This window comes from Pararge aegeria, chromosome 10, assembly GCF_905163445.1.
Source record: "Pararge aegeria chromosome 10, ilParAegt1.1, whole genome shotgun sequence".
NCBI lineage: Eukaryota > Metazoa > Arthropoda > Insecta > Lepidoptera > Nymphalidae > Pararge > Pararge aegeria.
In genome coordinates this window covers 6,908,026-6,934,529 of record NC_053189.1, presented here as the reverse complement: position 1 = coordinate 6,934,529, position 26,504 = coordinate 6,908,026, and the positions used below count along the sequence as shown (strand labels likewise).

Here is a 26,504-nt window from a genome sequence, read left to right as displayed (position 1 = left end):
TCGACAGAGTTAAATACACTATATATTTGTTGTTTAAAAATTATATCCATCAAATCTTCTACACCATCGCTGTTACCGGGCCGTTAGTAAAAAAAAACGAATGCATGAATGCATACACATTTATTGTAGGTACACCAAACATAAGTACAGAATAGAAGTAGAGACACTAGACAGCGTATACATTTTTGCGGACCGTATTATCTCTTCCAGGCAACCGATGGCAGCGTATTGAAATATCTGAGTGAAATAAACCTACCTTTTTTAAAGGAGTATAGTATTTCCGCTAAGGGCGCTGACTTTTATCTACAACTAGCTTTTGCCAGCGTTCTTTGTCCGCATTTATTCCGTTTTTTTTCCTGGGACAAAAAGCAGCCTATATTACTCCCATCATTTCAACTAACTCTATTCAAAAAGTCAAGTTGTTCGATTGCTTACTTTAGACGTGAAAGACAAATAAACAATCACACCTTGCCTTTACTATATTAGTAAAAACTAGCTGATGCCCGCGACTTCATTCGTGTTTATTTCCGCTTTTAAGAATCCCGCAGGAACTGTTTATTTTCCCAGACTATACAATAATATTTGTTTACTAGGATGCAAGCAAAGCATCGTCAATATCGTATGTTACAAACAAACAGACACGTTTATAATATTAGTAGTAGTAAGTGGCGATGCAGTCTATATGGAAGCGCTCTTAACAGGTGGTTCAACCTCCAACTGAAAGTGCTTTAGAATGAGAATGTTAAGCTGATGGGTTCAGGTTGGTCTGGTTCTTTCCCTTTTTCCCGCCACTACTGATATATTATATTCATCATCATCACATCATCCCATTACCAGACCACTACAGAGCATGGGTTTCCTGCCACAATGAGAAGGTTTTAGGGCCGTAGTCCACCACGCTGGCCCAGTGCGGATTGGTGGACTCCACACACGTTTGAGAACCTAATTTAGAACTCTCAGGTATACAGGTTTGCTCACTATGTTGTCCTTCACTGTTGAAGCAAGTGATATTTTAATTACTTAAAGCGCACATAACTTAGAAAAGTTACAGATGCGTGCTGGTATTCGCCCTGAAAGTGATGTCGAGCACCTACCGAATGCGCTATCACCGCTATACATTATTCTAAACCCATTTATTTCAAAAAATAACCTCTATATCCACATTATTACTAAACCGACTTTCGTCCCGTCAACTGTTTAAAGAACATCCATAAAAGACACGATGAAACAGCTTGATTTAACCCAATATACTCGTAATCTTTGCCCTTATATCGTAAAAATGAAATGTAATACAGGTGTCTTGTCATTTTCAGGCCAAAGGATCGAGTGAAGGTAGTCTTTGAAGAAGTCTCCCTACAGAAAGGGGATATAAGGTGCGTAGCAAAATTCTATTTGACGGCGTCGCTTCATTTATCCTACAATATGTATATTGAATTTGATATTGAGTACGACTTTTCTAGATGAAACTTTCTTTATAGTTACATATTAATATATCCATGCTCTTTCAGTTTACATAATAAACAAAACGGATATAATCTTGATAATGTGTTTTACGATAAGAAATAACAACTTCTAGTTAGTTTAGGTTACGGAAATTGTAGTAGTTCATCCGTTTAACACCAGCAGACGCTGTTCCAAAGCTCACCCAGGGGTTATGACAAATGGACGACCCATTTAAATAAATAAGATACGTAATATACGTTGATTAATCTTATCAATGTTGAAGAAAATTTATAAGACCCATTACTTTTGAAGTGAAACTTCTTTAGAATCGTTGTGATTTCAAACCGGATGCAACGGAAAAAACGACAGGTACAAAATACAAAAATGTGTAGGATGAAGCAGGCAAAGAATGAGACATAAATATAGATACTATTTTATCTGTTGTTTTTCCTATTTAAGTTACCAAGGAAACCGAATAATATATAGATAAAGTAAAAAATACATAAATGTATAGGACAGAGTGAGATAAAAAACATTATAAATTTTTTGCCTATTCTACTTACCATGGAAACTAAATAATAAACCTTACATTTATCCTAATAGTTCTGATACTCTACATCTACCTCAATCTCTCGTAGGCTACTTTTCAGATGTTACACTTCCGCCGTGTGTTGAATAAATTGCACTGGATTTTTTTTTCTTTTCTAAAAACGTAGTACCTATTGACAATAAAATTATTCAATCAAAATAACCGCAAATAGCACTAACCGCAACCACAACAATTCAGAATTAACCGCATCCATTGTAATATTTCATCTACGTAGCGTAATAAAACAAATTTGATTGTTGAAATTAACGCTTTTCTTATTATTATCAGCCCTCATCATCATCATAATATCATCTATAAAAATGAATATTAAAGTCATACACAAACAAAAGTTTAACATTATTATATAAATCAGTGCCATCTCTTTCAATACTTAAAAAATACCACGGACATATTTGTACAATTCAGGTGACCCGGCATGTCTGTCAACAAAACTACATATTTAAAATTAAACCCAAGAATACCTGCGTCAAAGTATCCTGGGGCAACTTATTCAGAGGTAGGCAGAATGCTATTCGATTTTAAGTTAAGATAAGAGAAAGGAAGTATAAATTTTTGTAAAGGGAACGATGGGGCTGACATTCTTATTGTTAAGAAAAGTCCCGAATAAATAAAGAATTAAAAAAAAAAACAAGAATTCCTGCCAAAATGCGAAAGAAACTGCGATAACCTTAGATGAGAAAACTAAATAAAAAGGCTTGTTATCGCAGTTAAATGCTCAGCTTACAAGTTGACAGTACAAGACGTCGGTCTTTCTCGTGCGTCCGCTTGGTGCTCTTTTAACGTTTAGCACAATTTTTTTTATAAACCTATCCATACGCAGTAATTCGAGTAAGTCTATGGAATAATAATATATATATAAACATGACAATCCTGATATCCCTTGAGGCTTACAAAGTTTTGCTCGTTTCTAAAAAGCAACCAGCAGACAGAGCATGTGACATGTAAAATCAAAATACCAAATTCATTTATATAATGAAAAATGAAATATCAAAAATCCCCTATTTGACCTTTGGTTGGTGGAATAGGTGAAATTTTAATCTTGAATATTGTAAGGAAAATTTAAACAATCACTGCCTTCGTCACCTCATTGCCACGTTTTTTTAAGGAAACAGATGAAATAAGTAATGGATTTTCACTGTCACAAACCCAAACTTTCTTCATAATAATATTCCGTTTTTGCACTAACTATATCTACAAAATTGGAAACAACGGCATTGCTAAAAGTTGTCTGGCAGTTTCAAAACAAAGTTTAACGCTGAGATAATAATTTCAATTATAAAAGCTTTCGTGTGTTTCCTATTAACCATAAAGCAAATGATTTTCGAAAATGTGTTCTTTAAATCATTATCTCGCCTTAAGAAGCTAAAGGGATTGAGATCTTGGAACCTCTAGGCTGCTCTAATGCGACCACTGCGATTTCACTGCTTGAGTATGATTATTATATTATAAGGCTGTATTGTTTAACCAAAGACGTCCCGCCAAGTGATTAAGTATTCCGCTACGATGTTGAAACCGATTAGAGGTATTATGAGTTAAATATTACTGCCCTACCGCTACAGGTTACACTTGCTAACAGGTTAGCCCGTTAGCGCCTTAGGCTGCAACAACTCTTACCACTAGGTGAGATTGAAACGTAAGTCAAGGGCTAACATGTACTGGAATAATAAAAAAAACATCGACGCCTACTTGCATTATTGCCATCTCTTTCTAAACACACGCAAGTGTGTTAATTCTGTTCTTCTCATATTTCACTTTTAAAGCGACTTATGATTAATCATGTATGATAAAGAAATATGATTCTTAACAGGAAGTAATTTGATTCGTAATTCATAATGATCAGCTACTTTGATAAACAATGCTTTCAGCACTCGCTATTGCACAATAATATTACGAATGCTCACTTGCATTAATGTGCTGAACTATTCTACATATTATAGTTGTTTAATTCAATGCATAACCCACGCATCACTCCGTAATTGAATTTACATCCCAATGTATTCTCATTTGAATCGTATTGTGACATTGTATGTTATTTGGAGCATTAATAATTTGGTGCGCAAGATGCTCATTACTGAGTCATAGGTACGAATGTGGTAGACGGGTGGAGTAATAATTAGTATTGGAACAAAGACGTTTTAGTTTGGCATTAGATTAATGTAAAGGTTGTTTACAATAATCTCTTAATATTCTTTCGTTCCATTATTTTCATTAAAATCAAACAAACATATTTCGCTGATGATAGAAACTATATCTGCCAATCTTTAATACTGCTCTCAGATGTTATAGGTGTATTATTAACCACAGTTCCGCCTGAACACAACACAATATAGTATAATATAGTGCTACGAAAACCGCAATTTTTTTATTGTTATAAACTGTTATGTTAAAATGAATCACAGCTTTAAAATCAGTTGCAGAATTGATCAAGCCCGTACAGCCTATTGAAAAATGGAAAAGATACTTTGCGACCGCAATCTCAGTCTCCCATTACGTATAAAAGTCCTTCGCTGCCACGTCTTCTGCGTTCTCCTATATGGGAGAAAATAAAAAACTTACGGAAGCCCTACGCAAGAAAATATAGCCTTTCAAAATGTGGGTATATAGAAGAATGCTGAGAATTTCATGGATATAGCGTGTATTACAGAGGTTAGGCAAGAATCTGGAAATAATTATAACTATTAAACAAAGAAAGTTAGAGTACTTTGGTCATATTATGAGAAACAATAAATATGACTTGCTTCAGCTCATTATTCGGGGGAAAATAGCTGGCAAAAGACCACCTGGCCGAAGAAGAACATTGTGGCTAAAAAAATGTACGACATTGTTTCGGAAAAAACACCCGATCGTTGTTCCGTGCAGGGGCGTCCAAAGCCTTATGCTTATGATAGCCTTAATGGTTGCCAACCTCCGATAGAAGTCGGCACGGAGAAGAGAAGTTTATTTTACATACCTTAACGTCCTAAAACTAGCATTATAATTCTGAAACAAAAAGTTGCCAATAAAAATAAAACTTCTTTGTGATAGGTTTCGTATTGAACCCCGTTTTTTGGCGTGTTTTGGCGTTTTTTTTTATAAAATCCAATTTTCCCGGAGGAAATACTTGTTCATTTAAACTTGAAAAGCAAGAGGCTAATCAAATGGTTCGTTCTTCAAACCAAAATTCAGATGACCGTCTGATTTTAAGTCATTAAATAAGTCTTTGAGAATATTATGGAGAACGGTATGCATACTGATTTTGCACGATGCTAAAGCGTGATATTTAATTGCTTATAACGCGTATAACTTCGCACATAACGTAGAGCTGCGTGCCGGGAATTGAACTTAGTTCCCCTGAAAGTGAGTCCGCAGAGCTAACCACTATATTAGATTAGCTTCTAGCTATAAACAATATACTATAGCTTCAAGCTAGAAACTATTTTAATTAAAGTTAATTATATTGTCTTTGTCGCAACGGATGGACATCCGCTGCTGTGTCTTTTATTGTTCTTTTCACACGGTCCACGGCATTGTGCAGCTTATGTCCAGCGTCGCGTTTGATATTATCTGTCAAATTAGCCCGGATATTGCATTTGCATTGCAATTGTAAAGCTAATCCCATTTGCCTATCTGTACACTTCCATATATCTGCTGTATACAGTAGGGTGGCGCAAAAAAAACGACTATTTTTTTTTTTGAGTCTCGGATGAAAAAATGTTAGTTTTGGATGTTTTAAGAGCCCTCTCCAAAGTACAGCTCAAAAAAAAATTTTTAAGAGGTCACTCCAAATTTTTTTTAATTTCGAAAAACGTCGAAAATTGAATTTTTTTTTTTTTTAATTTTTTTTCTCGTTACGGTATAATTTTATAGACCAAAAAAAAATAAGTTTCTGAAAGTTTCAGTTAAAAATTTTAATTTTGAAAGGTCGCTCATAATTTTTTTTAATTTATTAGTAAATGACTTTAGATTTTTTCGAGTGACCTTTTAATATTAAAATTAAAATTCCGGCCATTTTTTTTCCTTTATTTAGTACAATAATCTATAAAAATACACCACGAGATGAACTAAAAAATCAAGGATAACAAAAAAAACACAATTTTTTTCTAATTTTATCATTTTATTTAATCAACTACAACATTTTAACAGTATTTTAATGAACTTTGTTATTAATTCTGAAACTAAATTTTAAATTATAACCGATTTTAACTTTATTTAGATCGATATCATATATTATTTATTATTTATATATATATATATATTATATATATATATATATATATATATATATATATATATAAATATATATAAATAATTACAAACAAAGTTCATTAAAATACTGTTAAAATGTTGTAGTTGAGTAAATAAAATGATAAAATTAGAAAAAAATTGTGTTTTTTTTGTTATCCTTGATTTTTAGTTCATCTCGTGGTGTATTTTTATAGATTATTGTACTAAATAAAGGAAAAAAAATGGCCGGAATTTTTAATTTTAATATTAAAAGGTCACTCGAAAAAATCTAAAGTCATTTACTAATAAATTAAAAAAAATTATGAGCGACCTTTCAAAATTAAAATTTTTAACTGAAACTTTCAGAAACTTATTTTTTTTTGGTCTATAAAATTATACCGTAACGAGAAAAAAAATTCAATTTTCGACGTTTTTCGAAATTAAAAAAAATTTGGAGTGACCTCTTAAAAATTTTTTTTTGAGCTGTCCTTTGGAGAGGGCTCTTAAAACATCAAAAACTAACATTTTTTCATCCGAGACTCAAAAAAAAAAAAATAGTCGTTTTTTTGCGCCACCCTAGTATACAGTGACTAATTTAGTTCATGCAATTAAATATAACTTATTTAACAAGGTAAAGGGAAACATCGTGAGGAAACCTGCATAGCTAAGAGTTGTCAATACATTTTTCCAGGGCGTGTGAAGTATCTACGAACGAATCAGCACTTGCACCCAGCATGGTACGGTCTAAGCCCTACTCATCATTTTGTAGCCCACGCCCTGTAGTGGGCCATTGTGGCCCACTATAGGGTTCATAATGATGATAATGATAATATAGAGAAATGCACTTAATACGTGCACAAAAGCACTACCTACCCTAAAATGTATGTATCAGAAGAGGATTTTTCTACTTAATGCAATTTCCCTTCTGTATAGCTACCCCGTTCAGAAGCCATCTATACACCACTGACTCTAGGTATACTAATATTATTAATAGGACTTATTTCTTCGTCTGTTTATTTGTATTTTATAAACTCTAAAACTACTGAACCGGTTTTAATAAATCTATCACCAGTAGAAATTTATTTATGAAATCGTCAGAATTTACACGATCACGATCACGACCAAGTTCAATGTGAAGAAGACATGCGAACAAGCTTTTGACAAGTGGATCAAAATATTGAACTGGAAAATCATACGAACGTAACAAGTTTGAATAATCTTGCATATATAATAATTAATTATGCCTCTTGACATTAATTCTGTATTGGCTATTCAACTGTTTATCAATACTTCCATTATTAAGTATATTGAAATAATAATGTTGATCTGATTAAAAAGTTCAATCAACGTTGAGAATATACCACTTTGTTCTGATACTTAACATTAAAAGTAGAATCCACCTTTTAATTATCGATACCGAGTAAAAAGTTGCGCAGGCATTAATTGCATTGCTTTAATTATGCCGCAAAGTCTCTAAAGTACGTCTGACCGATTCAACACGACGTGAAATGAATGAATGAATGAAACTGAATTGTCTGTTTGTTATGTTAAAATAACAACTTTTACTAAATCCACATGAAAGAATGTATTGTACAAGCGGTGATTGTTAAGTACTTACCAATTATTCATTGTATAGTCAACATCTCCTGGGGATGCTCCGGTTTCGGAACGAAACGCACGTAGAGGGTACATTGCCGAAGATCTGTTTGGTGTGGAGTGTAAGGATCGACGAAATTATAAATTGCACCTTACAGATTCTCCTGCTTTTCGCGGAGTATAGCAAATTAAGCTTTATTTTCATAACCCACAGGACTAGGTTAGGACTTAAGATTTAATTTCGAGGGGCTGAGTTCGAGTCTCAGCACCTCTAATTTTTCCAAGTTATGTTTGGTTTAATTTATTAAATTATTACTTGCTTCAACGGGGAAGGAAATCATCGTTACTTTGTTCTCAAAGGCGTGTGAAGTGCACCAAGCCATACTGGGTCAGTGTGGTGGACTACGACCTTTCTCATTCTGGGTGTATACCCATGCCCTGTAGTGGGCCGGTAATGAGTTGATATGATGATATGATAGAATATACGACACTTATATCAAGAATCCGCTTTTTTTGTAGTTATTTACGAGCCTGTTTCCAGCGATGACTTAGTACTCTAAAAGATGGTCGCTTTCATTGGGCCTAATTAGAAAGCTCAGAGTGATTTAGCGGGATATGGGGAGATCTATGCTTAGAGTGTCTCTATGTAATTAAATCAGAAATAAGGAGAGATCTAGAGATACTGACATAGGTCACTGATTTGTGAAGATGAAGTGGCATAAGCGAGGCACATTTCTCGGAGAAGTGACGAATTTTCGGGTCCAAAGGTGCTCGAATGTCGACCCTGCACCACAAAACATGACAGTAGGACCAATGAGTCACTGGAAAATAGCGGCCCAAGACAATGGATGCGAAACTTGTTACGAAGACGTGTATCTGTGGGTGATATGATGATGATGTAGATAAAAATGATGATGATATATTTTTTATGTCATTGGTAGCCTAGGTTTATGTAGCGAAACAGACAGACAATAAGTTTTATTCTGCTGTTCATCGTCATCAGCCAATATGCATCCCCTGCTGGACATAGGCCTGCTTTAAGCAGCGCCAAATCTCTCTCTACTTACAGCATTTTGCGTCCAATGGATGCCTGCCACTTTTTGACATTCGTCGCAACGCATAGTCGGGGGTTCCCCCCCACTCCGTTTGCCGAGTCGTGGTCTCCACTCGAGGACCTTTCGGCTGCAACGCCCATCGATCCTCCAAATATAATCATAATCATCGATAGCTTAGCACAGTCCACTGACTTAAGGCCTCTGCCGACGCGAGGGTTTGCCCATAATCGCTTGGCAGACGACATCCTCACAGTTGCCTCGTACGGCACTCGCTGTAAGAGGAGGTGTGGTGACAACTGTATTCTGATCTGCCGTCACCACACGAAAAAAACACGAGGCATTTATTTCTAAATCAGAAGTCACAATACTTCAATTATATTTATTTCTATAGATATATAAAACGAAGTTAATCCAAAGTCAACCGTCAACTTATTAACGGTTCCTTGCATTGCGCGGTCAAAGCAGATCCTATTTATTTTGTTAATGAATTTTGGACGTATTTCCGATATCAAGCAACTTGGGTGAAATAAAAGTGGACTGGAATTGGAAAGCATTTTGCTTTGATTCATTAGCAAGTATCGAATTGGATCAAAAAAGAACTGACTGAACTTGATTTCATTAGCTGCAAATTCTGCAGTTTAGCGTACGCCATTACTTAATGTAGGGGTTTAACGAAGTTGTCTCGTTGCTTCAATAGCTAGCATTACTTTGAAAACACGAGGTTCTGAGTTGAAATCAAGGATCGGGTCAAAAATTTATTTGGTTTTCATTCATTTCATCAGCATCAGCTAACACTTAAGTCAAATTTTAGTATAATTTAATTAGAGTAGGTACATATAATTATAAGGTTAGCAGGATTTTCCCGTGACTTCGTTCGCATAATTTTGGGGAACGAAACATTATAGAAAACTAGCTTTGCCCACGTCTGTGCTCGCGCGTATCGTAGTAGGTAACCGTACCGTTAATAAAATAGACTTTCTTTTTTTTATTGGAATTTCTGGGATTTTACTTTTTGTATTGTATTTTTTTTACATCTCCCGGATGCAATCTATTTCTGTATTAAATTACTTAAAACCAAATTTTATCATGAATACCGTAGGAACCATTTATTTAAATTTAATTAAGTTATAAATTGGATAAATAGAATCCTAATTCAATCGCCGCGATGCAAGCTATCGTGAGGCAAATTTCATAAAGATCAATGTTGTGGTAGAAATTAACATAGGTAGTTGTAACACTAGTAGTTGCCCCCAACTTTTGACTTGATACCTATTTTATTCTTTGACCCCTGAAATACTACTATTATAAAAAATATGTCGAACTAAAAAGTATCTCACGAGAACCCTAAATTTTCTGGGATCTATTTCGAACTACATATATTAGTAATAATTTTATCCATTGTAGCCTTTTTATCCTGATTGAGTAACAACATCCATTAAAACTTTCAAACAAAACATTTTATAAATAACCATTAAAATTAATCTAAACTATTTTATACTAATCTTATTATTGCAAAAGTTTGGATGGATGTTTGTCATGAAAGTCGTACATTTGACCAACTGCCAAGTTAATTGCCAAGTTGTTTACAGTTGCCTGCGCCGTGCGGACATCATCAAAGTATTCGACGGCAGGGACACCGAGTCGCCGGCCATCGCGATGCTGTGTAACGAGTTTACAGGTAGGGTGCACAACATTTAATTATTGTTACATTACCAATGGTTCAGAAACTGTCCGTTAACTGTGGTTCTAATAAGAAGGTTCAGGTACTTTCAACAGGCGATGGAGAGAACTAAACTTGGAGTATCCCTACGTGATCAAATCGAACGAGGAGATCTGTCGAAGTAACACATAGAAAATTACATAAACCAATCGAGTAACCGCTAATAAACTTAAACCTGTAAATACACGTAAATAGACAGCAGTTGTATTAAAATCAATGTGTATACATACAAGCATGTATATCATATGTGTATCATAAATAAATAAATATACTACGACAATACACATATCGCCATTTAGCCCCAAAGTAAGCGTAGCTTGTGTTATGGGTACTAAGATGATGATACTAAGCCGACTGGCGCTGCCCACTGCGCCAGTCGGCCGTCAAAAATTATCTAGGTGTATCTAAATAAACTTCATTATTTTTCCCGGGAGGATATATTTTTTTGCTATAAAATTATTTTGAGGCAGGAGCTAGAGGAGGCCTTTGCCAACAGTCAATCCAAAACGCATGGCATAATAAGTAAATGATTTAAGTACACCATTTTAATTCAATATTATTATATTAAATATTGGATAGAAGCAGGCGTTACTTTGCTGAAATCCATAACATATTATGAAAATTGAGCTTAATTTGCTATACTCCGCGAACAGCAGGAGAAACTGTAAGGTGTAATTTATAATTTCTTAAAACCGTATACTCTACACCAAATAGATCATCGGCAATGTACCCTCTACGCACGTTTCGCTCCAAAACCGAATCATCCTCAGGAGATGTTGACTTTACAATGAATAATTGTTTTCTTAATCAATATTATTATACAACCTTCCCTTATCTAACCAATAAATATATTAATGTTTATTAAATTTATAAGTATAAATATGTTCAAAAACGCGTTCTGTAATTAAAGGCTATTTAATTTAATTTATTTTATTTTATCTAAATAAACAAATACAAGCAAGAAATACAACACACGCTAAAAAAACTAAATCGAAAATGGGTTTACATACTAAAACAGGCAATAACTAATGAACTATAAGTAATATTGCTCTAAGAGAATAACTAGGAAAGTCCATGTAATTCCAACGATATTTTCTCGCTAAGATTGAACGACGTTGTAATAAAGGGATTAAGTGAGCTAGAACTAATCTGGCAACAAATTGACATACACATTACGATAGATAATATTGTGGGTGCAGATACTCTCAAGGATATGTCAGTCATATCTCTTTGTTCATGCAGTACGCGTACAATGTATAAATACATCCGATTAATATTAGAACGAAAAAAACGGAAGCGGTGATAGCCCAGTGGGTAAGACTTTGATTTCACTTTCGGGGAGGCCGACATCGTATTCCAGCAACTTTTATAAGTTGTGTGCGTTTTAAGCAATTAAAATATCACTTGCTTCATAGATGAAGAAAAACATCGTGCGGAAACCAGCTTACCTGAGAGTTCTTCATAATATACTCAAAGATGTGTGGAGACAACCAGTCCGCTCTGTGTCAGCGTGGTGCAACGGCCTTAACATGTTTAATAAAAAAAACGAATTAATTTTTTTTCTTCTGTCAAGTGACAGTCCCCTAAATTTTACGATCCGTCGAATCGGTGTCGTAACTTTAAATGGCTGCTAACGTTGTTAGTCACTACATAAAGAATTCGTGGAGCTTTTTTTTTCTTTAGGGAATAATAAAATCACTAGGCATCCGATTAAGAATATTCCTAGGTTTAGTAGAAACGAGCATAGGAATTCTCCGTAATGTTTTTCAAAGAAGTGTGAAGACTACCAATCCGTACTGGACTGGTCTTGGTCGGCGGGCGGTCTAACCCCTTTTCACTCTGAAAGGACGTGGCTCTACCGATACTAGCTCTACCGGTGGTAGCGGACTGGGTGGTGAATATTATTCCAAATTATACCGTCTACATTAACGCTGTATAATATTTGTTTGAATTTTGACTAGAAAATTCACAAAAATTAAAAATGTATACATTCATTTCATTCATTCATTATAAATGAAAAAGTTTGCCTGTTTCTTACCTACGTTCGGCGTATAAATTAGCAAAAATACGAAAATGTATTTATTTTTTTCGTTTGAACAGGCGTTTATTTCATAAATAGGTTTTTTTTCTGGTATAAAGTTACTACCTTGTAATTTCTGAAAAACACCGGGCAATTGCCTAGCAAAAAATTTTGCCATGTATCCATAAATAAAGAACTAAACATAACAGCAGTCCGACTTTCAACTATAGATACTAGATAGATAATATGGTAAAGCAAATAACCTCACACATGCTCCATAATGGTTAGCTTCTATCAGGGAACTTGCAAAGTAAAAATAAATGTAGCATGAAGACACCGTAAGGTTTCTATACAGGAAGTCTTTGGAGCAACTCTGAAGCAATTTTTCACTGTGACATTTATTGAGTACCCGCTATGTATAATGTCCTATCCCTCCAACGTTTTCTATGTCACCCGGGGAACGCGAAGTTTAATATAAACTTCCGTGGGTTAAAAGCGGTATTTAACAATGCATCATATTTAACCACCTTTTTGTTTATAAGATGGGATAATGATTTGGTAAGAAAGTCGGCTTGATATTTTTCACGTGCTTAGATAGGCAGTTAAAAAGCCGGGTATAAAATGAACGCAGATAGACTCACGGTAAAATGTTAGTTACTGTCCTATTATAAATTCGAATGTGTCTGTTTCCTTGGATGTTACCTATGTTTTTTTTTAAATTCCACTACAAGTAAGCCCTCGACTGCAATTTCACCTGGTGGTGATAACGCAGCCTAGGTAGCGGGCTAACCTGTTAGGGAGTATATAATCTACCATAGTAGATTTATTGCAAACGTAGCTTGCATTGTTATACATGGGGCTTATGATACTTTTTATTCCACACGTATCCAGCACGTATGGCTTATATCCTGTAGCAAGTAAAAGTTTTTTTTTTTTAATGTAGAATATACTACGACACTAAACACACCGCCATCTAGTCACAAAGTAAGCGTAGCTTGTGTTATGGGTACTAGTATGACAAATGAATATTTTAATGAATAATATACATAAATACTTAGAATATTCATATAAACACCCAGACACTGAAAAACATTCATGCTCATCACACAAACATTTACCAGTAGTGGGAATCGAACCAACGTCCTTGGACTCAGAAAGCAGGGTCGCTGCCCGCTGCGCCAATCGGCCGTCAAATTTTTAATTTCGTGCCGCGTGCAAAAGCTTGTAGGTTTGTTGCATATACAGCTTGCATCCTGGAGAACATAGAGCAAAGGATACTCACTTGAATCCTGGAAAAACGTTACCGTTCTGTGCGTCAGTTTTTTAGGTCCATTGTACATAAGTTTGCATCCTGGAATAAATAGGGAATAGTATAATTTTCATCCAAGAAAACACAGTTTTAATGGATCCGCGACGTGTGCAACAGCTAGCAAATTGATTGCACAAATATATAACTGTTTATCCCGGAATTTCTGAGGCACGTACGACGGCTAGTAGGTTATATTTCTAAAGCAAACTGGAAAATAACGCGATCGTTTCGAAAATTAATTTGTGAATAACTAAACGACATCGAAAACTACAATAGACTTTGTTTCCAAAAGCTTTGTTGAAATTATAATGTTTTCCCGATTCCGCGCTATTGAATTTTATAGACTCACTATTTCCTTTCATACATATGAAATGAATTATTCCGTAGCAATATACTTACTTTGAAGCCGCGATTTCATTGTAGCTAGTCGATCGAAGCCTGAGGTATTATCAAAATTAAGCTTAATTTGCTATACTCCGCGAAAAGCAGGAGAATCTGTGTGGTGTAATTTATAATTTCTTCAATCCTTATACCCCACACCAAACAGATCTTCGGCAATATACCCTCTACGCACGTTTCGTTCCGAAACCGGAGCATCATCAGGAGATGTTGACTTTACAATGAATAATTGTTAAGTGAAAAATTCGCCAAATGTGTCGCCTTTTATACCTTTCTGACCCCCACCTAATCTATCTAAGCCCCTCCCACCTCATTAGTGCCTCTGAATATGTTCAATAGAGGTGAAGTTGATAAGTTTATTTGTTCGTTTAGTAATTCGAACCTCCCATTCCTATGTTTAATAATTTCTAATTGTTCCCTCAAATCAAGTCTCAACCCTTTGTCGCAAGCATGTAATATTTCGTATGAATGATTACTGGTTACGTTATGTCCACTGTCTAAAAGATGTTTTGCAAAATGAGATTTTTCAGGATGGTTATGATTGAAGGCTGCCATATGCTCTTTGTAACGTGTTTCAAATTTACGTCCGGTCTGACCCACATATGTGGCGTGGCATTCAGAACATTGGAGTTTATATACCCCTGATCTGTGCTTATTGTCCAATCTGTCCTTACCGTTACAAATAGCTCTCAGTTGGTTATTTGTTCTAAAGGCCACATGAACTCCATGTGATCTAAGTATCCTTGCTACACGCTCTGATATAGATCCGAAGTAAGTCAGACTGGTCTTATACCTATTCAGTTTGTCCATTGGTACGGCGTATAACTCCTTAGCAATCAGCCTCGGTTTTTCCTTTTTAATTATGCTATCAACCAAACCTGAATTGTAACCATTTGCATTTGCCATGTGATAAATGACATATAACTCTTTCCTATAATCCTCCTTAGTTAATGGAATAGATAATAATCTATGAACATAATTAAGAAATGCTGCATGTTTATGCTGCCAAGGATGACACGATGAAGCTGGTATGGTGTTATCTGTATATGTAGGCTTACGATAAATCTCAAATCGATGCTTATTGTTACTACGACTTATTACCAAATCCAAGAAATTTAATGAATTGTTTTGTTCCATCTCTGATTTGAATTTATTTTTGGATGAATTTTATTTAGCTTTTCCACAAAAACATCTAGCTGTCTATCTGTCCCCGTCCAGCATATAATTATATCATCTACGTATCTATAGTAATACAAAATATTATTATGAGTTACTATGTTCTTATTTTCAAAATAATCCATAAATATTTCAGCCATTAAGGGACTTAGAGGAGATCCCATAGCTAATCCCTCTCTTTGATGATAGAACATATCATTAAATCTAAAATAATTTTGCTGCATACATATTTGTGTTAATTCTATTAATTCTGATACTTCTCCTGGATGTAGACGTTTAATTTCTAATAATTCAGTCAAAATATGTAAAGTTTCATTAACTGGAACATTAGTAAACAGACTGTCCACATCCAATGACAGCAATTTGCAACGGATAGGTAGATTTATATCTTTGATTTTGTTTACTAATTCAATACTATTTTTGATTGCAAATTCTGGCTGAAAAGAAGTCTTCAATTTTAAAATATAATTTAAATATTTGGCTAAATTATATGCTGGGGCTCCAATGTATGAAACCACTGGACGTATAGGAATATTTCCTTTATGTATCTTTGGTAAGCCATACAATGCTGGGGCCCGAGGATTCATTTCAATGACTTTCTGCTTTAATGATGTTTTAGGGAATATGTATTCTGATTTATTTATAGCTAATCTAACTTTTGCTGCAAAATGTTCAAAATCACAACGGCATTCCCCTTATCTGCTTTTGAAATTATAAGATCATTATCTGCAATGGTGTTCTTTAAAGATCTTAATACTCCGATGTCTGGATTATATAATGGGGCTGAAGGCGTAGTTTTAATTTCATGCGCAACTATTTTCTTAACTATGTCATCTTTTTTGCTAAGAGACACTGCTAATTCTGCGTCAATTGCCAGTGTTTCCAATGATTTTTTAGAAATATTATTGGGAATATTATATTTTAAACCATTCTCCAGAAGCTTTGTCTCGTCTTCTGAAAGAATAGTATCCGTAAGATTCTTAACACGGGGATGAAAAACATGATTGGGCATATTTGTCATAGCGTCTATAGTTGCAGTATTCATCGTATCATATTGTATCGGAGAATATTGGGAGGATTTATTTACTAAGACTTGGAGTTTTTTCTTTTGGGAAAGAAATTTCTTGTGGACTTCGAAAGATGCCAAATCTCTAGCTTTACTGTCTAATAAATCAAATTCAATATTGTGTAATTTAAAGGTGAGTTCTGAGTAAAGTATTTTAAGATGGAGTTTCAAATTGTCTCTAACCGTAAACCAGTGACGCGATTCCTCATTTAACCAAATTCTTTGGGCTTTGGTTATTGCAATATTACATGCTCGACTTCGAGTGTTGGATCTGATATTAATATAATTTGGAATGACATTTAACTGCTTACATTGTTGATTGAACCAAATATTTTGAACTGCGACTCGATGTAATTTAGTTAATTTTATGTAAAGTCGAACCTGCACGGTCAAGCTCACCGTTTTTAAATATTGGATAGAAGCAGGCGTTACTTTGCGGAAATCCATGATATATTATTAAAATTAAGCTTAATTTGCTATACTCCGCGAAAATCTGTGTGGTGTAATTTATAATTTCTTCAATCCTTATACCCCACACCAAACAGATCTTCAGATTAAAGCAGAAAGTCATTGAAATGAATCCTCGGGCCCCAGCATTGTATGGCTTACCAAAGATACATAAAGGAAATATTCCTATACGTCCAGTGGTTTCATACATTGGAGCCCCAGCATATAATTTAGCCAAATATTTAAATTATATTTTAAAATTGAAGACTTCTTTTCAGCCAGAATTTGCAATCAAAAATAGTATTGAATTAGTAAACAAAATCAAAGATATAAATCTACCTATCCGTTGCAAATTGCTGTCATTGGATGTGGACAGTCTGTTTACTAATGTTCCAGTTAATGAAACTTTACATATTTTGACTGAATTATTAGAAATTAAACGTCTACATCCAGGAGAAGTATCAGAATTAATAGAATTAACACAGATATGTATGCAGCAAAATTATTTTAGATTTAATGATATGTTCTATCATCAAAGAGAGGGATTAGCTATGGGATCTCCTCTAAGTCCCTTAATGGCTGAAATATTTATGGATTATTTTGAAAATAAGAACATAGTAACTCATAATAATATTTTGTATTACTATAGATACGTAGATGATATAATTATATGCTGGACGGGGACAGATAGACAGCTAGATGTTTTTGTGGAAAAGCTAAATAAAATTCATCCAAAAATTAAATTCAAATCAGAGATGGAACAAAACAATTCATTAAATTTCTTGGATTTGGTAATAACTCGTAGTAACAATAAGCATCGATTTGAGATTTATCGTAAGCCTACATATACAGATAACACCATACCAGCTTCATCGTGTCATCCTTGGCAGCATAAACATGCAGCATTTCTTAATTATGTTCATAGATTATTATCTATTCCATTAACTAAGGAGAATTATAGGAAAGAGTTATATGTCATTTATCACATGGCAAATGCAAATGGTTACAATTCAGGTTTGGTTGATAGCATAATTAAAAAGAAAAAACAGAGGCTGACTGCTAAGGAGTTATACGCCGTACCAATGGACAAACTGAATAGGTATAAGACCAGTCTGACTTACTTCGGATCTATATCAGAGCGTGTAGCAAGGATACTTAGATCACATGGAGTTCATGTGGCCTTTAGAACAAATAACCAACTGAGAGCTATTTGTAACGGTAAGGACAGATTGGACAATAAGCACAGATCAGGGGTATATAAACTCCAATGTTCTGAATGCCACGCCACATATGTGGGTCAGACCGGACGTAAATTTGAAACACGTTACAAAGAGCATATGGCAGCCTTCAATCATAACCATCCTGAAAAATCTCATTTTGCAAAACATCTTTTAGACAGTGGACATAACGTAACCAGTAATCATTCATACGAAATATTACATGCTTGCGACAAAGGGTTGAGACTTGATTTGAGGGAACAATTAGAAATTATTAAACATAGGAATGGGAGGTTCGAATTACTAAACGAACAAATAAACTTATCAACTTCACCTCTATTGAACATATTCAGAGGCACTAATGAGGTGGGAGGGGCTTAGATAGATTAGGTGGGGGTCAGAAAGGTATAAAAGGCGACACATTTGGCGAATTTTTCACTTAACAATTATTCATTGTAAAGTCAACATCTCCTGATGATGCTCCGGTTTCGGAACGAAACGTGCGTAGAGGGTATATTGCCGAAGATCTGTTTGGTGTGGGGTATAAGGATTGAAGAAATTATAAATTACACCACACAGATTCTCCTGCTTTTCGCGGAGTATAGCAAATTAAGCTTAATTTTGATAATATATCATGGATTTCCGCAAAGTAACGCCTGCTTCTATCCAATACGAAGCCTGAGGGACGTGGGTGGTCTATTTGTAAAACCATCAGTCTGAAAGTTCGCTTCTGCAATTATAATATTTTTAGGTACCTAAAGCGGTTCTAGCTTATAGCTGTAAGAACTTTAGTTTCACTTTCGAGTGGACCGAGTTCAAACGCACCTCTAACTTTTTAAAGTTGTGTGCGTTTTAAGAAAATAATATAAATAATCAATTTAATACATCCTATTAATATTAAACGAAAAAAAGCGGAAGTGGCGATAGCCCAGTGGGTAGGATTTCGACTTCACTTTCGGGGGAGCCGAATTCAAATCCCAGCACGCACCTCTAACTATAATAAAATGTGTGCGTTTTAAACAATTAAAATATCATTTGTTCTAACGGTAAAAGAAAATGTTTGGAGGAAACCTGCGTGCCTGTGAGTTTCCGTAAATTTCTAAATAGGCGCGTGAAGTTCGCCAAACCGCACTCGGTCAGTGCGGTGGCCTCAACCTTTGTCATTCTGAGAGGAGAGCTGTACTCTGTAGGTAGGTATAGGTGCTCAAGGGTCGGAGGTAGCAATAAAGCTTTTCCACCACGCCAGAAAGTAAGATACATACTCTGTGAAAATCAAACAGATTCACCTGCTTTTCCCGGTGTATGGCAAATCAAGCTTAATTTTCACTGTATATCATGGAAATCCGCAAAGAAACGCCTCCTTCTATGCGATGGTAATGATAATGAAACAAAATTGATCAGTCCAAAAATAGTGATGTCCCATTCATTGTAACGATTCGTGGAAAAGGGTAGGGCTCTTTTTAGAATTTCAAATTTAGTTAAGTTAACTTATTAGGTAACAGAATCGCCACAAGTGTTTCCCTAATGCCCGTTTTCACTAAACCTAGGTAACGCTTAAATCGTATGCCTAGTGACTTGGGTGATGCGTAGAGAAAAAAACCTTTCCTCAACTACTAGATGATGACTAACGACGTCAGGCGCAATCTAAAGTTACTACATCGATTCGGCGGCGCTTAATTTTTAGGGAAGTAAACTGACACTTCTTCATGAGAAGAGGTGAAGGCCGTTGTCCACCACGCTGGACCAGTGCGGATTGGTGGACTCCACACACCTTTGAGAACATTATGAAAACTCTCAGCCATGCAGGTTTCCTCAAGATGTTTTCCTTCACCGTCGAAGCAAGTGATATCATATCATAACTGGTATCATAACTCGGCCCCCCGAAAGTGAGGTCGAGTTCCTACCCAATGCGCTATCACCGCTTGAACTGACAACAAGTACGTTAAGTAACAACAAACAAGTAAAGTTGCCTAGTGGAATCTTTTATGACTAGGGCGTTTCTGACTTAGGCATTCCCTTGTTCGTCGTTAGTGAAAACGGGCTTAAGCTCCGTTAAAACTAAAACATATTCCCAATTCACCGCCATTCAATTTCATAGATCCACTACTCGCTTTCATACATAATATGAAATGAATTACTCCGCAGCAATAATACTTTGAAGCCGCGATTTCATTGTAACTATTCGATCGATGACTGGGGAATGGAGTATTCTATTCGTATACCCGTCAGTACTCGGTCGTAGTCCGCTTTTGAATGAATAATGCCGGCTAAAGGTGAAATTGAGTTCTAACCAATATCGAAAAAGAAAAAGGCTTTTAATTCAATCCATTTGTACCTGGGTTTGTAGTTAAGAAAATAGAAAATTACTTGGATTCAGTGAAATTTGTTTTTTATTTTTATAGTTTGAGTACTAATTATTATATATATTATGTATAATATGTGTGTGTTAGTTATATATATTGAATATTATATATATATATATATATATATATATATATATATATATATATATAGAATAGAATAGAAAAACTTTATTGCAAAACAAAACAATAGGAAAAATACAAGGATATCTATATTTTAAACTTAAATAGCTGCACCAACCCGTTCCTCTGTCTTTCCTAACGTTAAAGGTTGTCTGGTAGAGATCGCTTTAGTGACAAGACCGCCCATGCACACCCCCATTCTCTATTCGAAGTTTCTTCTGTATTATATGTTTATTTTGTATAAATGTGTGTGTGCAATAAAGTTTTCAAACAAACAAACTAACCAGATGGCCTCCCTGATTGCAATTGGAAACCATCGCCTAATAGCAACATTACGCAGAGAATGCAAAGAAGACGCACACCACAGAGTATCGTACTGTATCCATCAACCTGAGACGGAAATCTTCAGAGCGGAATACCGTTATACTGCTTGGCGACAGTCACTTCTACTTTTCAGTAAACCGTGTACGTACAACCATTTGTGGGATATAACAAAATAAGGTCTTATTTTAAGTAATTAGAAAAAGACTTGACTGACGATAAAAAGAAATAGACGCGAGCAATTTCTTAATATCCGTTGAGAAGTCCAAGAATTCTCCATCTCTGAAGATATTCATAATTTAAATAAGACCGACTCTGAAGTATGACCAGCCAAAAAAAGAATCACCTATATCAGTTTAATGGCTGAATAATCGCGTAACAAATATATACAAAAAACCATACCGTTGATTTGAGAACCTCCTCCTTTTTTTAAAGCCGGTAAAAAGATGAGAGAAACATAAATAAAGGCATGCGAAGCCCCAGTATAGTAGTTGTGGGAATAACCCCTAGATTAGAACCTATCCTGATTGTTTGCGGTTAACTTCAGTAGACGTGATTGCTGACCGTACTTCGATGGGTACCTCCCTACTCGTTATTGTAGGGCTTTGTGTCATTGAACAATGTTTGAGTTACATAGCTACCTACTGCTACTGTTGCTTCTGCTAGGGGTGAAGTATTATGGTTTACCGACCTTGGTAGGTAAATAATCCCTACTAATATTATAAATGCCAATGTAAGTTTGTTTGCCAATGTAACGCAAAAACTGCTAAACCGATCCTCATGTAACTTTGTACACATATTCTTTGAAGTACTAGAAGTAATATAGAATACTTTATATCCCGACATTAAGCTTGGTTCCTTTGGGAGAGGGGATGAAAGTGTTTGACGATTTTACACCATAACTCCGACAAATTATACCGATTTAAATAATTATTTGTATTATTGCGGTTATAATATGCGTTTAATTTTGCCCAAACTTTGTGTAGATCTGACGAATGTGGTTGGAGATACAGAACAGAACTCCTCAGCCGTCAGCAGCAAACCTCTCATTTAAGGCTTAGCGATACTGAATACTTTAATTTATTTTAGAACTACAACTAAATTGTATGCCACAACAACTTTCGGTTTCCTTATTGTGCTCGCTTGCATCACGTTTATTGCAATATACCATACTTGGTACACAATATATTACAAACCCAAACTCTTTGAACGGTAGATGAATTATATATGTTCGAACAATCTACCTACACAGTATGCAATGGCCGTCGCCAAGATATCTCAGCCCAATTTCGTCAAGATCAGTACTGCGGTTTAGCCGAACATAGATAACAAAACAGACAAAATTTTGCATTTATAATATAAGCATGTATGAATTAGAATGTATCAGTTTTTTCTATATAGTTTATCTGGGGTGACATTTTGTCTCCGAACTATAAAGTAAGCGAGTTTGAAAAAAAATGAAAAAATGCTTTATTGTCATAAAGAATAACAAAACAGAATCAAAAGTACTTAAACATAACACATAACATATATACAAATTTTGTTTTATTTTGCACAGATAAAAAGTGTACCTGTTCTCAGAAGTAGTTGAGACTGTGTCTCGGAAAACAGGGCTAACCCGCTCGATGACATAGCTTAATACCAGAAATTAAGATCACTTGTATGCCCAAGTACTCGTGGTTGTGTTTGTACGTGTCCTAAATGTCCATGTCAGAATTATGTGTGTGTGAGTGTGTGTATTTGTGTGAGCTTGCGAGTGTATTTGTATGTGTATGTGTACGTGTGTGCGTGTGTGTGTGTGTGTGTGTGTGTGTGTAGTGTGTGCGTGCATAAATGTAACTATGATAAATTGGTAAAAACGATTTTCAATTCAAAACTTAACTTTAAGTCGTACTTGTTTAGTTTATTTTTTAACTCTAGTATTTTTCAGTTCTGAAGTAGTTTGCAAGGAGTTTTTGCTGTTACGAGTATATTCGAGTAAACGATATTTATTTACTTTCTCCTATGTTCCATTTATTCAATGTCGTAGCTGCAAATGTTCGTTGTACACTCGATCATACGATGTGACATTACATAATAACCATTGCAGCATTTTCATTTCCGTTCGAATGCTCATGTCTTACTTGCTATAATAATATTGGATAATTACGAGAGCCATTCTAAGGGTTCTGTTACTTGAAATGAAAAAGGAATCCTTTATAATCCATTTAAGAACGCGTGCAGGTAACAAGTTGAAATAAATATCAAATAATCAAAACTGTAATCCCTACGAGGCGTGATATTCTTCTACGTGATCGCAAACAAAAGCTACGGCCGCTTATGGCCCGTTATATACGCGCCATAAGCGCCATAAGCGCGCCATATATTACACTCGCAAGGCATTCAAAACCTATAAGGGTAACTACTTAGAAGGGAAGTAGACACCTAACATACCTTCTTCCCGTTCACATAGGGTCATGTAATTTAGCAAAGAATCGCAAAAGTCCGAAAGTGATAGCCTATTAGGTTCCTACCTACTCGGCTCGGGCCGAGATTGAATACCAGCACGCATCTCTCAAAAGTTATGTACGTTTCAAATAATTAAAAATATCACTTGCTTTAACGATAAAGGAAACCATCGTAAGGAAACCTGCATGCCTGAGAGCTCTCCATAAAGTTCTCAAATTTGTGTGGAGTCTACCAATCCAGGCCAGCGTGTTAGACTACGGCTAACCCCTTCTCGTTATGGGAGGGACCCGTGCCCTGCAACGAGCCGATTGTGGGTTGATATGATGATGATGATGATGATTTACTGTCTCACAGGATATGAGGTGCTGTCGACGGGACCATCTCTTCTGCTGCAGTTCACGGCCAACTCCGCGTCCCCGGGACAGGGTTTCGCTGCCACCTATCACTTTCAACCTCCACCTGATTCTACTGCAGCAGGTACAGTTTCAACGTTTAACACTCTGAAAGGTGCCGAACCCGCTAGCATGCGTGCCACGAGGACGGAGGTACTGGTAGAGATAATTACTCTACCAGTACCTCCGTCCCCGAGATAATAGTCAGACATAATTTTCTCTCTTTAATAGTGCGCATGCTAGCCGCAAGGGTCGACGACATACTGCTAGAGGTCCATGTCAGCGATAACAAAAGGTGCGTCTAGGTAGCGTCTGGAAACGACAGGCAAATGTGATCATAGAAATATAATGAATTAATGAAATATACAACGTGTAATGAAATTACGAAATAATGTTGATAGATGCATTAGTATATTTCATGAGGAATCACCCTGTAAACACAATATTAAATCAAAAGACAAATAAATTTAATACTTATGGCAACCCTATTGAAGATAAAAGACCGACACGCGCATAGTACTACATGACCTAATAAAGAGTCACATGAATTTAATTTTGCATGATTTTAGGGCTGTATCTGATTTCTTTTAGTAATAACCATGACTGCTCTGAGAGTTAATATAGCTGTGGGAGAAGATACATTTTTATCCTTTCCCCGGGGAGATAATTGTCTCCTACCCATGCTAGCCGTGCAAATGAACATACAGTGGGAATGGGGTCAATATTTTAAACCATGGTTTATTAATTTAGGTCAAGAGTGATCGCATATGAAAGGGCTCGATTTATTTATTACTATAAACCATATAAGACAGTAATTTTCTCCCTCATTTATTGTATCCGCTATTCTACAAAATGCACCCAGACCCACCGCGTCGCACTGCCCGCCCGCACTGTTACTTCCTTCACTCTGCTCCTAAGTGCCGTAGCGTAATAAATATGATATTTGGGCTTGATATGAAATCCTTACTGTAGGCAAATTCATTTCGAAACAGTCGTAATAATATGTGAGAACGTTTGCACGTTATATTGCAAATGCTCACAGGGTACCTATGAATAGCGTTGGCGAAGTTCCAGGCGGCTTAGAGAGTTCTCTAATAGCTTATAACTTACTATGTATCGTATTAAAACTGTAGCAATATATCTTAAAGAGGTATTTATTACATCCAATATCTAGCAGGTATCAGACGATCAATATACAACGAATTTATAATTTCTTCTCTGCTCTGCAGGACTAGAACAGGCAGGAGACGAAAATTACATCCCCCGATTATATCCCTGACAGGGGATATAATTAACGTGTCTGCTTACCCCTGTTTTTTAATACACATTTATTATTTGGATATTATTTCTACTGGTGCCACTGGCGCCAGTGCTCTGATAGTTGATACAGCTGTGGGAGAAGATATATTTATATCCTTTCCCCGTGGATATTATTGTCTCCTGCCCATGTTAGCCGTGCTGGGGATATAACTAACGTGTGTAACTGCTTACCCCCGTTCATTATTACACATAATATATTATTTGGATATTATTTAAACCAGTGCTCTGAAACTTGATAAAGTTGTGGGAGAAGATTTTTATCCTTTCCCCGGGGATATAATTGTCTGCAGCCCACACTAGCCGTGCTGGTCTGGTGGGAGGCTTCGGCTTTGGCTAGTTACAACCATACCGACAAAGATGTTACGCTAAGCGATTAAGCGTTCCGGTACGAAATCGCGTTGATACCGATTATTAGGATGTAACTGCCATACTCCTAACAGGTTATTGCGCTATCGTCTGCATCATCACTTTCCACCAGTTGAGATTGCAGTCAAGGGCTAACTTGTAGAGAAATTTAATAAAATACTGACATAGAAATAAGATCAGGTTTTCAAGTATCATTTACTATGCTTTAGAACGATTTTTAGAACCAGTTCTTAGCTCGATTTATTAATAAGGGCCTTATATTCAATTATTTCTTCAATTTTTTTTTATGAAAATTATATATTTTATTATATAATATCGATATTTAGTCTCTCCTAATTCGAAATAATAAATACGACTACGTTCAAAGATTAGACTCGTACAGGATCCTCCTTAATCATGAACACGTTCGCATGGTTTTTAAGGCCATGTGTAACAAGCTGTGGTGAAACATAGATGTACCACAGCGGATCACATACCCTTTATTATACATAATTAAGTAGCACAATGATAGGTAATCTACCTCTCTTAATAAAATGATATAAAATCTGAAACCTCTTGAGCCCCACCACTAACTTTGACCTTTATGCCTCGTTGCGGTGGTAAAGTTCGGGTGGTAAAGTTTCGGTTGTAAACAAGCCTCGACTCTACGTCAATGTGGATTGAACCGTAGGAAAGCTGCAAAATATTTTGCACAAAATGCTTTGCACAAAGTACATAACTTAGCCTGGGTTGCCGGAGATCTCTAAAATATTTGTTTATCCAAAAATAAGGGTGGGTTACCCTTAACCTCTATTTGGAATAAAGTTCTTTCTTCAAAACAGAATATCTTACAATGAAACCTCATTTATTGGTCTTCTGTAACAGCGCCATCTGTCTTTTCTAAGCAAAACTACTAAGCGAGAGAAGGAAGTCA

At 35.6% G+C, this 26,504-nt stretch overlaps 1 protein-coding gene across 1 annotated transcript in view; it reads left to right on the top strand.

The window, feature by feature from the left end:
- The window catches only part of LOC120626678 (suppressor of lurcher protein 1-like), a 377,806-nt gene that overhangs the window by 242,592 nt on the left and 108,710 nt on the right, over positions 1-26,504 (top strand). The window contains exons 7-9 of the mRNA XM_039894293.1: positions 1,314-1,373; positions 10,497-10,585; positions 23,868-23,990. Of these exons, the coding sequence (XP_039750227.1) occupies positions 1,314-1,373; positions 10,497-10,585; positions 23,868-23,990 (272 nt within the window). The remainder of the gene's footprint in view (positions 1-1,313; positions 1,374-10,496; positions 10,586-23,867; positions 23,991-26,504) is intronic.